General features: G+C 42.7%; 1 protein-coding gene and 1 pseudogene across 1 annotated transcript in view; both read right to left on the reverse strand.

Moving 5' to 3' along the window:
* Nucleotides 1–417, reverse strand: part of LOC139395674 (fap1 adhesin-like) — a 1,896-nt pseudogene extending 1,479 nt beyond the window's left edge.
* Nucleotides 1–16,540, reverse strand: part of LOC139395673 (transmembrane protein 65-like) — a 64,071-nt gene that overhangs the window by 24,152 nt on the left and 23,379 nt on the right. The window contains exons 3-5 of the mRNA XM_071143000.1: nucleotides 10,542–10,586; nucleotides 5,569–5,636; nucleotides 4,513–4,567 (exon numbers count right to left, since the gene is read on the reverse strand). Of these exons, the coding sequence (XP_070999101.1) occupies nucleotides 4,513–4,567; nucleotides 5,569–5,636; nucleotides 10,542–10,586 (168 nt within the window). The remainder of the gene's footprint in view (nucleotides 1–4,512; nucleotides 4,568–5,568; nucleotides 5,637–10,541; nucleotides 10,587–16,540) is intronic.

The following is a 16,540-nucleotide window of genomic DNA, read 5'->3' on the forward strand; positions in this document are numbered from 1 at the left end:
TGTTACACTCTCATTTATCTCTGATATGTTCTCCTCTGTTAAACTCTCATTTATCTCTGATATGTTCTCCTCTGTTAAACTCTAATTTATCTCTGATATGTTCTCCTCTGTTAAACTCTAATTTATCTCTGATATGTTCTCCTCTGTTACAGGCTCATTTATTTCTGATATGTTCTCCTCTGTTAAACTCTCATTTATCTCTGATATGTTCTCCTCTGTTACAGGCTCATTTATCTCTGATATGTTCTCCTCTGTTAAACTCTCATTTATCTCTGATATGTTCTCCTCTGTTAAACTCTCATTTATCTCTGATATGTTCTCCTCTGTTACAGGCTCATTTATCTCTGATATGTTCTCCTCTGTTAAACTCTCATTTATCTCTGATATGTTCTCCTCTGTTACAGGCTGAAGTCTCATTAATCTGTGATGTGATATGACTGTTATGGTATGTTATATGTTACATTATGGTACGGTAGCTAGCTAGGCTATATATGAGTCCCAAATGGTACCCTATGCCCTATATAGTGCACTACCCTATGGGCCCTGGTCAACAGGGTGCCATTTGGGTTGCACTGTCTCTCTGTCGTTTGGTTCCCAAGGAGGCTGAATCATTCTGTTAAAATGCAAATGATCACCTCTTGTCCTAAAGTGAACGGCTAGGATATCGCTGTTGTCATTCAGATGACTGAAGAGGAATATTACCATACATATGAATAATCATCATCCGCAGTCTGTCGCTCTCTTCAGTGTCTGGCAGCTAGCCAGACCAGGGGACAAACTGAGAGAACGCGTGTTTCAAACGGCTGCCTATTCCCTATATCCCTCAAACTCAACTCTGGTCCTCCAAGTCAGTCCCACTGCGTATTTTCATTGTTGCCCTCTAATCAGGGCCTGATTTAGACCTGGGACACCAGTCATTGTTGTCCTCTAATCAGGGCCTGATTTAGACCTGGGACACCAGTCATTGTTGTCCTCTAATCAGGGCCTGATTTAGACCTGGGACACCAGTCATTGTTGTCCTCTAATCAGGGCCTGATTTAGACCTGGGACACCAGTCATTGTTGTCCTCTAATCAGGGCCTGATTTAGACCTGAGACACCAGTCATTGTTGTCCTCTAATAAGGACCTGATTTAGACCTGGGACACCAGTCATTGTTGCCCTCTAATCAGGGCCTGATTTAGACCTGAGACACCAGTCATTGTTGTCCTCTAATCAGGGCCTGATTTAGACCTGGGACACCAGTCATTGTTGCCCTCTAATCAGGGCCTGATTTAGACCTGGGACACCAGTCATTGTTGTCCTCTAATCAGGGCCTGATTTAGACCTGGGACACCAGTCATTGTTGCCCTCTAATCAGGGCCTGATTTAGACCTGGGACACCAGTTATTGTTCCCCTGTAATCAGGGACTGATTTAGACCTGGGACATCAGATGTGTGCAGCGGGCTCCGGACCTCCTAGGGTCAGAGTTAATCTATATATGGTGGATTACTGACCAGAGCCCTATGGTCATATTACAGTGGAGTCTGCTGAGGGGAGGACGGCTCATAATAATGTCTGGAACGGAGCAAATGGAATGGCATCAAACCATGTGTTTGATGTATTTGATACCGTTCCACTGATTCCACTCCATCCATTACCACGAGCCCCGTCCTCCCCAATTAAGGTGCCACCAACCTCCTGTAGGTCATAAGTAGTGCACTACATAGGGGATAGTGTGCCATTTTGGAGGCAACCCAAGACTTTAATTAGACGTTGAGTGCAGGATTAAATTGGCTATTGCCAAGTTACATTCAGATGGACATTTATGTGTATTGAGATAGTCGCTAGTGAAAGTCTACACAACCCCATGGACAGTCTTCACATTTCCTGCTTTAAAATTAAATCGAAAAAGAGATTCAATTAGATTTTTTTTCCCTATTGATCTACACAACCTAATCCACATTTTCATAGAGAAATAATAAAAAAATAACACAAAAATGTATTTACTAATACAAATGTATTTACTAAGAAATTGAAAATGAGTGTAATTGATTGCATATGTCTTCACATCCAAGAGTGGAATCACTTGTGGCAGCCATTACAGCTGTGAATTAATGTGAATAAGATTCAACCAACCTTGCACAACTCTTAGGGCAACATATATCAGAGAGAATAAAGTAGACGGCACACGTCAAACGTATGATTTATGACCCTATGTCAGGATGACGTGTACATGCCCATATTTGGGCATCCGGGCAGGACATTCTGGCGGGAACGGATCACATGCTTATGCCCATATATGGGCACCCTGTTCCTGTTCTCACGCGTTAGAGGGTGTGCTAATTTATGCATATATCTATTCCTTTGAAGTTGTCATGATGATTGATGTGTAGGGACCTGGTTGAACTGGGGGGGTCTGTGTTTGAACATTTGAAAGAGAATGGCCCCACAACCCCTATTGTATTGCCCTTAGGGTTGTTATCTATGAAGCAGGAATGGCTGGGAGGGGGAGTGTGTCAACTTTTTGGACAAAATTAAAAACTACGGGTTTGGGTCAAATCCAATGCAATACAACACAGAGTGAAATTCTCTGTATTTTCAAGTAATGTGGTGGCAGCATCATGTTATGGGTATGCTTCTCACCAGCAGGGACTGGGGAGTTTGTCAGGATCAAAATGAATATTAAAAAGAGTAAAATCCAGGTAAAAAGTTCGTTTCAGTTTTTTTGCATGACAATAACACACAGTTGAATGCCAAAGACACACTAGAATGGCTTTCCAATAGGTGTTGATTGTTCCTGAATGGTCCAGTCTCAGTCCTGACTTAAATTTGCTTGAAAATCAGAGACACGGTTAGAATATTACTGTCCATCAATGATTGCCAACCAAATTTACTGAGCTTGAGTCATTTTTACAAAAACAATGGACATACAGTGTTCAGACCCCTTGACTTTTTCCACATTTTGTTACGTTACAGCCTTATTCTAAAATGGATTCAATTACATGTTTTCCTCATCAATTTACAGACAATACCCCATAATGACATCACAATACCCCATAATGACATCACAATACCCCGTAATGACATCACAATACCCCATAATGACAAGGCAAATGTATAAAAAATTCAAAAGTGAAATAACCTATAAGTATTCAGACCCTTTGCTATGAGACTTGAAATTGAGCTCAGGTGCATCCTGTTTCCATTGTTCATCCTTGAGATGTTTCTACAACTTGGAGTCCACCTGTGGTAAATTCAATTGATTGGACATGATTTGGAAAGGCACACACCTCAGGTCCCACAGTTGACAGTGCATTTCAACAGAACAAAGAACCCTAAGCACACAGCCAAGACAACGCAGGAGTGGCTTCGGGACAAGTTTATGAATGTCCTTGAGTGGCCCAGCCAGAGCCCGGACTTGAACCCGATCAAACATCTCTGGAGAGACGTGAAAATAGTTGTGCAGTGACGCTCCCCATCCAACCTGACAGAGCTTGAGAGGATCTGCAGAGAAGAATGGGAGTAACTCCCCAAATACAGGTGTGCCAAGAAGACTTTGAGGATATATTTGTGTAAAAGGTGCTTGAACAAAGTACTGAGTAAAGGGTCTGAATACTTCTGGAAATGTGAAAGCCACTTTTTTATTTTCTATACATTTTCTCAAATTTATAAAAACCTGTTTTTGCTTTGTCATTATGGAGTATTGTTTTAGAATAAGGTTGTAACGTAACAAAATGTGGAAAAAGTCAAGGGGTCTGAATACTTTCCTGTATGCTCTGTATGTTGGTAGAATATTATAAAAAATGATTCACCGCTGTCATGGCTGCTAAAGGTGCTTCCACCAAGTATTACGTCTGGGGGGGGGGGGGGGGGTGAAGACATACGCAATCAAGACGTCTTCAGGTTAATTTGATTATTTAACTCATTTTCAACATTTTCCGTAAAAAAACGTCACTTTGAAAATGTGGAGTAGGTTGTGTAGACCTGTAGGGGAAAAAAATTGAATGTAATCCCTTTTGAAATGTAATCCCTTTTGAAATGTAATCCCTTTTGAAATGTAATCCCTTTTTTCACTGTAATCCCTTTTGAAATGTAATCCCTTTTGAAATGTAATCCCTTTTGAAATGTAATCCCTTTTTGAAATGTAATCCCGTTTGAAATGTAATCCCGTTTGAAATGTAATCCCGTTTGAAATGTAATCCCGTTTGAAATGTAATCCCTTTTGAAATGTAATCCCTTTTTGAAATGTAATCCCGTTTGAAATGTAATCCCGTTTGAAATGTAATCCCTTTTGAAATGTAATCCCTTTTGAAATGTAATCCCTTTTTAAATGTAATCCCTTTTGAAATGTAATCTCTTAAAACTGTGCAAGGGGCGTGTAGACTTTTACTAGGCACTGTAAATATACAAAAAAACATTACAAAGCATATAGACAGCATCCCAAATGGCACCCTATTCCCCATATAGTGAACTACACAGGGAATACGGTCCCATTAGGGACTCGCAGATTATTTCTGGGTTTTCGACATACCTGCCATGGTTGAAATCCCAAGGATCACACCTATGGACAACTCAATCTGTGTGCCCTAAAAACAAAACACACAAACACCCTCATCAATTCTCTGTTGTTATTTGTTAAGGCCATGTGGGAAAACCCAAACACGTGATATATATAGTGGGGCTAAGTGTACCATATGATGAAAATTACAGGCCTCTCTCATCTTTTTAAGTGGGAGAACTTGCACAATACGTGGCTGACTAAATACTTTTTTGCCCCACTGTATGTTTATATAGTGTGTGTTTCATGCTGTAATGAAAAACCACAGCTGAAAGCTAAAGCTTGTGTATTCAACTTCAATGAGTCATTTTGTGTCCCTCAGAATGAAAGTCTTTGAATGAGGTTAAGTGAGTAAGTTGTGGATAAAAGAGTCTGCTTTTTGTGGCAAAAAAAATGAATGTCAATGTTTTGAAAAGCTAAAATAGAATTGACCAACTCTCTAGTTACAGTAAATGACAGATACCAGATTCTCACTTCAACGTTAATGAAACAGATATCTACCACATATTACTGTAGAATATATCTAGTATTACTGTAATACTAGTATGGATAGAGGGCTACAGCATATTACTGTAGAATATATCTAGCATTACTGTAATACTAGTATGGATAGAGGGCTACAGCATATTACTGTAGAATATATCTAGTATTACTGTAATACTAGTATGGATAGAGGGCTACAGCATATTACTGTAGAATGTATCTAGTATTACTGTAATACTAGTATGGATAGAGATCTACCACATATTACTGTAGAATATATCTAGTATTACTGTAATACTAGTATGGATAGAGATCTACCACACACTACTGTAGAATCTATCTAGTATTACTGTAATACTAGTATGGATAGAGGGCTACAGCATATTACTGTATAATATATCTAGTATTACCGTAATACTAGTATGGATAGAGGGCTACAGCATATTACTGTAGAATCTATCTAGTATTACTGTAATACTATAGAGGGTCTACCACAGAGACACAGATCTAAACGTGATATTCATTTGATAAAGTGGTGTAACTTACAGCTACAATCATGATGGCATTGTCCAGGAAACCAAATCCTACAAACGGAATGGCGTTGTGTAGAAGAACTGCAAAAGAAAGAACACACACAACATCCCATTTAACATCACACACACAACATCCCATTTAACATCACACACACAACATCCCATTTAACATCCCACACACAACATCCCATTTAACATCCCACACACAACATCCCATTTAACATCCCACACACAACATCCCATTTAACATCCCACACACAACATCCCATTTAACATCCCACACACAACATCCCATTTAACATCCCACACACAACATCCCATTTAACATCCCACACACAACATCCCATTTAACATCCCACACACAACATCCCATTTAACATCCCACACACAACATCCCATTTAACATCCCACACACAACATCCCATTTAACATCACACACACAACATCCCATTTAACATCCCATTATATGTACTGTACACACAACATCCCATTTAACATCACACACACAACATCCCATTTAACATCACACACACAACATCCCATTTAACATCCCACTCATGTACTGGAAACTTGAAGAAGTGATGAGACGCAGTGAACCTGGACGAACATTTGGCAGTTACAAACGGGGAAGAAAAGTGAGTTCTACATAACTCGGCCCTCTGTCGTCAGGTCCTACTTCTGGCCAAATGTTCTCTGGTACGAGACCAAAACAGGGAGGTGTTGCAAAAACATTGGCCGTCTGATTCAACGAATCAAAAGCAAAGGAATCTGTCTTGAACCCGAATGAACTCATTCTAACTCCTATTGGCCATCAATGTGGAATTCTTCTCCACTTTGGGTATACTGCATGATAGTCATCAGTTCAGCCCTGGTGAATATGTGGGCTGGGAATGTGTCTGTGAGCACAGTGACAGGGAGGAAACAAATCCTCCAGCGTTCTCCACTGTTTCATATATGAATCCTCCAGCGTTCTCCACTGTTTCATATATGAATCCTCCAGCGTTCTCCACTGTTTCATATATGAATCCTCCAGCGTTCTCCACTGTTTCATATATGAATCCTCCAGCGTTCTCCACTGTTTCATATATGAATCCTCCAGCGTTCTCCACTGTTTCATATATGAATCCTCCAGCGTTCTCTACTGTTTCATATATGAATCCTCCAGCGTTCTCCACTGTTTCATATATGAATCCTCCAGCGTTCTCTACTGTTTCATATATGAATCCTCCAGCGTTCCCCACTGTTTCATATATGAATCCTCCAGCGTTCTCCACTGTTTCATATATGAATCCTCCAGCGTTCTCCACTGTTTCATATATGAATCCTCCAGCGTTCTCCACTGTTTCATATATGAATCATCCAGCGTTCTCCAATGTTTCAAATATGAATCCTCCAGCGTTCTCCACTGTTTCATATACGTATGAATCCTCCAGCGTTCTCCACTGTTTCATATATGAATCCTCCAGCGTTCTCCACTGTTTCATATATGAATCCTCCAGCGTTCTCCACTGTTTCATATACGTATGAATCCTCCAGCGTTCTCCACTGTTTCATATATGAATCCTCCAGCGTTCTCCACTGTTTCATATATGAATCCTCCAGCGTTCTCCACTGTTTCATATATGAATCCTCTAGCGTTCTCCACTGTTTCATATATGAATCCTCCAGCGTTCTCCACTGTTTCATATATGAATCCTCCAGCGTTCTCCACTGTTTCAAATATGAATCCTCCAGCGTTCTCCACTGTTTCAAATATGAATCCTCCAGCGTTCTCCACTGTTTCATATATGAATCCTCCAGCTTTCTCCACTGTTTCATATATGAATCCTCCAGCGTTCTCCACTGTTTCATATATGAATCCTCCAGCGTTCTCCACTGTTTCAAATATGAATCCTCCAGCGTTCTCCACTGTTTCATATATGAATCCTCCAGCTTTCTCCACTGTTTCATATATGAATCCTCCAGCGTTCTCCACTGTTTCATATATGAATCCTCCAGCGTTCTCCGCTGTTTCAAATATGAATCCTCCAGCGTTCTCCACTGTTTCATATATGAATCCTCCAGCGTTCTCCACTGTTTCATATATGAATCCTTTAGCATTCTACACTGTTTCATATATGAATCCTCCAGCGTTCTCCACTGTTTCATATATGAATCCTCCAGCGTTCTCCACTGTTTCATATATGAATCCTCCAGCGTTCTCCACGGTTTCATATATGAATCCTCCAGCATTCTCCACTGTTTCCTATATGAATCCTCCAGCGTTCTCCACGGTTTCATATATGAATCCTCCAGCATTCTCCACTGTTTCCTATATGAATCCTCCAGCGTTCTCCATTGTTTCATATATGAATCCTCCAGCGTTCTCCACTGTTTCATATATGAATCCTCCAGCGTTCTCCACTGTTTCATATATGAATCCTCCAGCGTTCTCCACTGTTTCATATATGAATCCTCCAGCGTTCTCCACTGTTTCATTTATGAATCCTCCAGCGTTCTCCACTGTTTCATATATGAATCCTCCAGCGTTCTCCAATGTTTCATATATGAATCCTCCAGCGTTCTCCACTGTTTCAAATATGAATCCTCCAGCATTCTCCACTGTTTCATATATGAATCCTCCAGCATTCTCCACTGTTTCATATATGAATCCTCCAGCGTTCTCCACTGTTTCATATATGAATCCTCCTGCGTTCTCCACTGTTTCATATATGAATCCTCCAGCGTTCTCCACTGTTTCATATATGAATCCTCCTGCGTTCTCCACTGTTTCATATATGAATCCTCCAGCGTTCTCCACTGTTTCATATATGAATCCTCCAGCGTTCTCCACTGTTTCAAATATGAATCCTCCAGCGTTCTCCACTGTTTCATATATGAATCCTCCTGCGTTCTCCACTGTTTCAAATATGAATCCTCCAGCGTTCTCCACTGTTTCATATATGAATCCTCCAGCGTTCTCCACTGTTTCATATATGAATCCTCCAGCGTTCTCCACTGTTTCATATATGAATCCTCCAGCGTTCTCCACTGTTTCATATATGAATCCTCCAGCGTTCTCTACTGTTTCATATATGAATCCTCCAGCGTTCTCCACTGTTTCATATATGAATCCTCCAGCGTTCTCTACTGTTTCATATATGAATCCTCCAGCGTTCCCCACTGTTTCATATATGAATCCTCCAGCGTTCTCCACTGTTTCATATATGAATCCTCCAGCGTTCTCCACTGTTTCATATATGAATCCTCCAGCGTTCTCCACTGTTTCATATATGAATCATCCAGCGTTCTCCAATGTTTCAAATATGAATCCTCCAGCGTTCTCCACTGTTTCATATACGTATGAATCCTCCAGCGTTCTCCACTGTTTCATATATGAATCCTCCAGCGTTCTCCACTGTTTCATATATGAATCCTCCAGCGTTCTCCACTGTTTCATATACGTATGAATCCTCCAGCGTTCTCCACTGTTTCATATATGAATCCTCCAGCGTTCTCCACTGTTTCATATATGAATCCTCCAGCGTTCTCCACTGTTTCATATATGAATCCTCTAGCGTTCTCCACTGTTTCATATATGAATCCTCCAGCGTTCTCCACTGTTTCATATATGAATCCTCCAGCGTTCTCCACTGTTTCAAATATGAATCCTCCAGCGTTCTCCACTGTTTCAAATATGAATCCTCCAGCGTTCTCCACTGTTTCATATATGAATCCTCCAGCTTTCTCCACTGTTTCATATATGAATCCTCCAGCGTTCTCCACTGTTTCATATATGAATCCTCCAGCGTTCTCCACTGTTTCAAATATGAATCCTCCAGCGTTCTCCACTGTTTCATATATGAATCCTCCAGCTTTCTCCACTGTTTCATATATGAATCCTCCAGCGTTCTCCACTGTTTCATATATGAATCCTCCAGCGTTCTCCGCTGTTTCAAATATGAATCCTCCAGCGTTCTCCACTGTTTCATATATGAATCCTCCAGCGTTCTCCACTGTTTCATATATGAATCCTTTAGCATTCTACACTGTTTCATATATGAATCCTCCAGCGTTCTCCACTGTTTCATATATGAATCCTCCAGCGTTCTCCACTGTTTCATATATGAATCCTCCAGCGTTCTCCACGGTTTCATATATGAATCCTCCAGCATTCTCCACTGTTTCCTATATGAATCCTCCAGCGTTCTCCACGGTTTCATATATGAATCCTCCAGCATTCTCCACTGTTTCCTATATGAATCCTCCAGCGTTCTCCATTGTTTCATATATGAATCCTCCAGCGTTCTCCACTGTTTCATATATGAATCCTCCAGCGTTCTCCACTGTTTCATATATGAATCCTCCAGCGTTCTCCACTGTTTCATATATGAATCCTCCAGCGTTCTCCACTGTTTCATTTATGAATCCTCCAGCGTTCTCCACTGTTTCATATATGAATCCTCCAGCGTTCTCCAATGTTTCATATATGAATCCTCCAGCGTTCTCCACTGTTTCAAATATGAATCCTCCAGCATTCTCCACTGTTTCATATATGAATCCTCCAGCATTCTCCACTGTTTCATATATGAATCCTCCAGCGTTCTCCACTGTTTCATATATGAATCCTCCTGCGTTCTCCACTGTTTCATATATGAATCCTCCAGCGTTCTCCACTGTTTCATATATGAATCCTCCTGCGTTCTCCACTGTTTCATATATGAATCCTCCAGCGTTCTCCACTGTTTCATATATGAATCCTCCAGCGTTCTCCACTGTTTCAAATATGAATCCTCCAGCGTTCTCCACTGTTTCATATATGAATCCTCCTGCGTTCTCCACTGTTTCAAATATGAATCCTCCAGCGTTCTCCACTGTTTCATATATGAATCCTCCAGCGTTCTCCACTGTTTCATATATGAATCCTCCAACGTTCTCCACTGTTTCATATATGCATCTCTCTTTTCAAAGACACCTCTCTCTCTCTTTGTTTTCTTCCTCTCTTACCGTATCTCAGCTGAGCCGATGTGGGCGGGGCGATTACCATTTCCCCTGAAGAAGGAGAAAAAAGAAAGCATGTCATTACTATGGAGAAGAAGACAGTCCTGTCTGGAAGGACATGTCATTACTATGGAGAAGAAGTCAGTCCTGTCTGGAAGGACATGTCATTACTGTGGAGAAGAAGTCAGTCCTGTCTGGAAGAACATGTCATTACTATGGAGAAGAAGTCAGTCCTGTCTGGAAGAACATGTCATTACTATGGAGAAGAAGACAGTCCTGTCTGGAAGAACATGTCATTACTATGGAGAAGAAGTCAGTCCTGTCTGGAAGGACATGTCATTACTATGGAGAAGAAGTCAGTCCTGTCTGGAAGAACATGTCGTTACTATGGAGAAGAAGTCAGTCCTGTCTGGAAGAACATGTCATTACTATGGAGAAGAAGTCAGTCCTGTCTGGAAGAACATGTCATTACTATGGAGAAGAAGTCAGTCCTGTCTGGAAGGAAATGACAGGACCTGAGAGTCAGGACACAGAGCAGGGATGGAGCCTGGCAGAGGAGGAGAGGGACAGAGAGACAGGGAGGAGAGGGACAGAGGAGGAGAGGGACAGAGAGACAGGGAGGAGAGGGACAGAGAGACAGAGGAGGAGAGGGACAGAGAGACAGAGGAGGAGAGGGACAGAGAGACAGAGGAGGAGAGGGACAGAGAGACAGAGGAGGAGAGGAACAGAGAGACAGAGGAGCAGAGCGACAGAGGAGGAGAGGGACAGAGAGACAGGGAGGAGAGGTACAGAGAGACAGGGAGGAGAGGAACAGAGAGACAGAGGGACAGACGTGTCCCAGGCCGACGGGACAGGGATTAGAAGGGGACTGTCATTGTGTCCCAAATGGCACCCTATCCCTATTAAGTGCCCTACTTTTCACCAGGGCCCATAAGGAATAGGGTGCCGTTTGGGACTGACCTAGTGGAATTACATTGAAATCCCATTCTGAACACATTAAAATACAAAAAGGTGAGTATTAATGGTGTGTGAAACGTCCAGTAGGGTAATGCCATGCTCTGCAGACCAGGACCCACAGGACGACTACCCTGCGTCCCAAAATGGCTCCCTAGTCCCCATATAGTGCACTACTGCAGACCAGGGCCCATACGACTCTGGTTAAAAGTAGTGCACTATATAGGGAGTAAGGTGCCATTTTGGACTCAGTCCACGTCTACCCAGCCTACAGATTAAGTCTGTCTGCCTTTCAAAATAGTGTCTGACACTATGAGCACAAATACTCAGCATTCAATTATCTCTATGCCCTTAGAGTCTGAGAGTAGGATCTTAATTTGATCACAGTGATGCAGGAGAACGTTCCTGAAATGCAGGACATTTAAAAAATGTTTAGTGCAATTTGAGGTTTAAAAAAAGGCTTCTAAAGTTTGTAATTTCCACTTTGAAATGACGAAAACTTTATTTCGGACCCTTATGAAAAATGTATCAACATTTACAACAATGTCAATTAGTTATAATCCACATAATAATGGTTTCACTACATCCTCAATAACATCTGTTAGAATGTGTGTGTAACCAATAAAATTTGATTTGATTATAATTCACATTTTCTGTTGCCGCAGGACTATTTTCCTGCTGTAGCAAACTGGCTCAAATTAAGATCCTACATCTGTAATCTGTATCTCAAATTAATGTCTATGTAGGGTTTATTCATGTATATGAAGGGTTTATTAATCTCTATGTAGGGTTTATTCCTGCCTATGTAGGGTTTATTCATGTCTATGTAGTGTTTATTCATGTCTATGTAGGGTTTATTCATGCCTATGTAGGGTTTATTCATGCCTATGTAGGGTGTATTCATGTCTATGTAGGGTGTATTAATGTCTATGTAGGGTGTATTCATGTCTATGTAGGGTGTATTCATGTCTATGTAGGGTTTATTCATGTATATGAAGGGTTTATTAATCTCTATGTAGGGTTTATTCCTGCCTATGTAGGTTTTATTCATGCCTATGTAGGGTTTATTCATGTCTATGTAGGGTGTATTCATGTCTATGTAGGGTGTATTCATGTCTATGTAGGGTGTATTCATGTCTATGTAGGGTGTATTAATGTCTATGTAGGGTGTATTCATGTCTATGTAGGGTGTATTCATGTCTATGTAGGGTGTATTCATGTCTATGTAGGGTTTATTCATGTATATGAAGGGTTTATTAATCTCTATGTAGGGTTTATTCCTGCCTATGTAGGTTTTATTCATGCCTATGTAGGGTTTATTCATGTCTATGTAGGGTGTATTCATGTCTATGTAGGGTGTATTCATGTCTATGTAGGGTGTATTCATGTCTATGTAGGGTGTATTAATGTCTATGTAGGGTGTATTCATGTCTATGTAGGGTGTATTCATGTCTATGTAGGGTGTATTCATGTCTATGTAGGGTGTATTCATGTCTATGCCTCTGAGGCTAAATGTTAGTTTAGTGAAGGTTTCTCAGAAATGTAAAACACTAGTGAGTCTTTTCTATCTTATTCTCCACACACGCCGCCACACCACACACACACACACACACACACACACACACACACACACACACACACACACACACACACACACACACACACACACACACACACACACACACACACACAGAGGAATAGCCTATGAATAGCCTATGGAATAGCCTATGAGGTTTCTGGACTGAGTTTGGAATGACAAGGTTCAACACAACACAGTCACCAGCAGGTAGGAGGTACTGACTAACTCCCACCATGATGATACAACACAACACAGTCATCAGCAGGTAGGAGGTACTGACTAACTTCCACCATGATGATACAACACAGTCACCAGCAGGTAGGAGGTACTGACTAACTCCCACCATGATGATACAACACAACACAGTCACCAGCAGGTAGGAGGTACTGACTAACTTCCACCATGATGATACAACACAGTCACCAGCAGGTAGGAGGTACTGACTAACTCCCACCATGATGATACAACACAACACAGTCACCAGCAGGTAGGAGGTACTGACTAACTTCCACCATGATGATACAACACAGTCACCAGCAGGTAGGAGGTACTGACTAACTCCCACCATGATGATACAACACAACACAGTCACCAGCAGGTAGGAGGTACTGACTAACTTCCACCATGATGATACAACACAGTCACCAGCAGGTAGGAGGTACTGACTAACTCCCACCATGATGATACAACACAACACAGTCACCAGCAGGTAGGAGGTACTGACTAACTTCCACCATGATGATACAACACAGTCACCAGCAGGTAGGAGGTACTGACTAACTCCCACCATGATGATACAACACAGTCATCAGCAGGTAGGATGTACTAACTTCCACCATGATGATACAACACAGTCATCAGCAGGTAGGAGGTACTGACTAACTCCCACCATGATGATACAACACAGTCATCAGCAGGTAGGAGGTACTGACTAACTCCCACCATGATGATACAACACAGTCACCAGCAGGTAGGAGGTACTGACTAACTTCCACCATGATGATACAACACAACACAGTCATCAGCAGGTAGGAGGTACTGACTAACTCCCACCATGATGATACAACACAGTCATCAGCAGGTAGGAGGTACTGACTAACTCCCACCATGATGATACAACACAACACAGTCATCAGCAGGTAGGAGGTACTGACTAACTCCCACCATGATGATACAACACAGTCATCAGCAGGTAGGAGGTACTGACTAACTCCCACCATGATGATACAACACAGTCATCAGCAGGTAGGAGGTACTGACTAACTTCCACCATGATGATACAACACAACACAGTCACCAGCAGGTAGGAGGTACTGACTAACTTCCACCATGATGATACAACACAACACAGTCACCAGCAGGTAGGAGGTACTGACTAACTTCCACCATGATGATACAACACAGTCATCAGCAGGTAGGAGGTACTGACTAACTCCCACCATGATGATACAACACAACACAGTCATCAGCAGGTAGGAGGTACTGACTAACTCCCACCATGATGATACAACACAGTCACCAGCAGGTAGGAGGTACTGACTAACTCCCACCATGATGATACAACACAACACAGTCACCAGCAGGTAGGAGGTACTGACTAACTCCCACCATGATGATACAACACAACACAGTCACCAGCAGGTAGGAGGTACTGACTAACTCCCACCATGATGATACAACACAACACAGTCACCAGCAGGTAGGAGGTACTGACTAACTTCCACCATGATGATACAACACAACACAGTCACCAGCAGGTAGGAGGTACTGACTAACTTCCACCATGATGATACAACACAGTCACCAGCAGGTAGGAGGTACTGACTAACTCCCACCATGATGATACAACACAACACAGTCACCAGCAGGTAGGAGGTACTGACTAACTCCCACCATGATGATACAACACAGTCATCAGCAGGTAGGAGGTACTGACTAACTCCCACCATGATGATACAACACAGTCACCAGCAAGTAGGAGGTACTGACTAACTCCCACCATGATGATACAACACAACACAGTCACCAGCAGGTAGGAGGTACTGACTAACTCCCACCATGATGATACAACACAAGGCTCATATCCCTGAAACATCGTGGTGATGGAGAACAGAAAAACACATTGTGATACCTGTTTTACGGCTTAAAGTGGCCATCTGGGATTCAAACAACAACACAACGGCACTTTGGTAAACAGCTGAGGGATCGGTCTGTAGTGGGTCTACAACGACATAAATATAGGCATCATTAATGTGGTGGGGTCAGGGGTCAGTTACCTCGGTCTACGCTATTGTGGTGCAAATCATGAGGTTGATAACTAAATCAATATGCATAATGTGCTTGAGGGGGGAGAGAAGGACGTTGACAGCAGATACAAACCATTAGTGTATTATTCAGTGCCCACTACGGTGGAGGATGGAGAACATGGCAGGGTGACGTTTACTGGGAGTCTCCCAGGGCCTGTTAATGAGGCTGTGTTCACAACCCACTGGGTCTCCTAGGGCCTGTTAATGAGGCTGTGTTCACAACCCACTGGGTCTCCTAGGGCCTGTTAATGAGTCTGTGTTCCCAACCCACTGGGTCTCCTAGGGCCTGTTAATGAGGCTGTGTTCCCAACCCACTGGGTCTCCTAGGGCCTGTTAATGAGGCTGTGTTCACAACCCACTGGGTCTCCTAGGGCCTGTTAATGAGGCTGTGTTCCCAACCCACTGGGTCTCCTAGGGCCTGTTAATGAGGCTGTGTTCCCAACCCACTGGGTCTCCTAGGGCCTGTTAATGAGGCTGTATTCCCAACCCACTGAGTCTCCTAGGGCCTGTTAATGAGGCTGTGTTCCCAACCCACTGGGTCTCCTAGGGCCTGTTAATGAGGCTGTGTTCACAACCCACTGGGTCTCCTAGGGCCTGTTAATGAGGCTGTGTTCCCAACCCACTGGGTCTCCTAGGGCCTGTTAATGAGGCTGTGTTCACAACCCACTGGGTCTCCTAGGGCCTGTTAATGAGGCTGTATTCCCAACCCACTGGGTCTCCTAGGGCCTGTTAATGAGGCTGTGTTCACAACCCACTGGGTCTCCTAGGGCCTGTTAATGAGGCTGTGTTCCCAACCCACTGGGTCTCATAGGGCCTGTTAATGAGGCTGTGTTCACAACCCACTGAGTCTCCTAGGGCCTGTTAATGAGGCTGTGTTCCCAACCCACTGGGTCTCCTAGGGCCTGTTAATGAGTCTGTGTTCACAACCCACTGGGTCTCCTAGGGCCTGTTAATGAGGCTGTGTTCCCAACCCACTGGGTCTCCTAGGGCCTGTTAATGAGGCTGTGTTCCCAACCCACTGGGTCTCCTAGGGCCTGTTAATGAGGCTGTGTTCACAACCCACTGGGTCTACTAGGACCGGTTGATGAGGCTGTCGAACCAGGCAGAATAGTGCTAGTACCTCAGGTATTGATCCTCAGCTAAGTATTGATTACCTCACTGTAACA

The sequence above is a fragment of the Oncorhynchus clarkii genome, unplaced genomic scaffold (assembly GCF_045791955.1).
Source record: "Oncorhynchus clarkii lewisi isolate Uvic-CL-2024 unplaced genomic scaffold, UVic_Ocla_1.0 unplaced_contig_10937_pilon_pilon, whole genome shotgun sequence".
Lineage (NCBI taxonomy): Eukaryota > Metazoa > Chordata > Actinopteri > Salmoniformes > Salmonidae > Oncorhynchus > Oncorhynchus clarkii.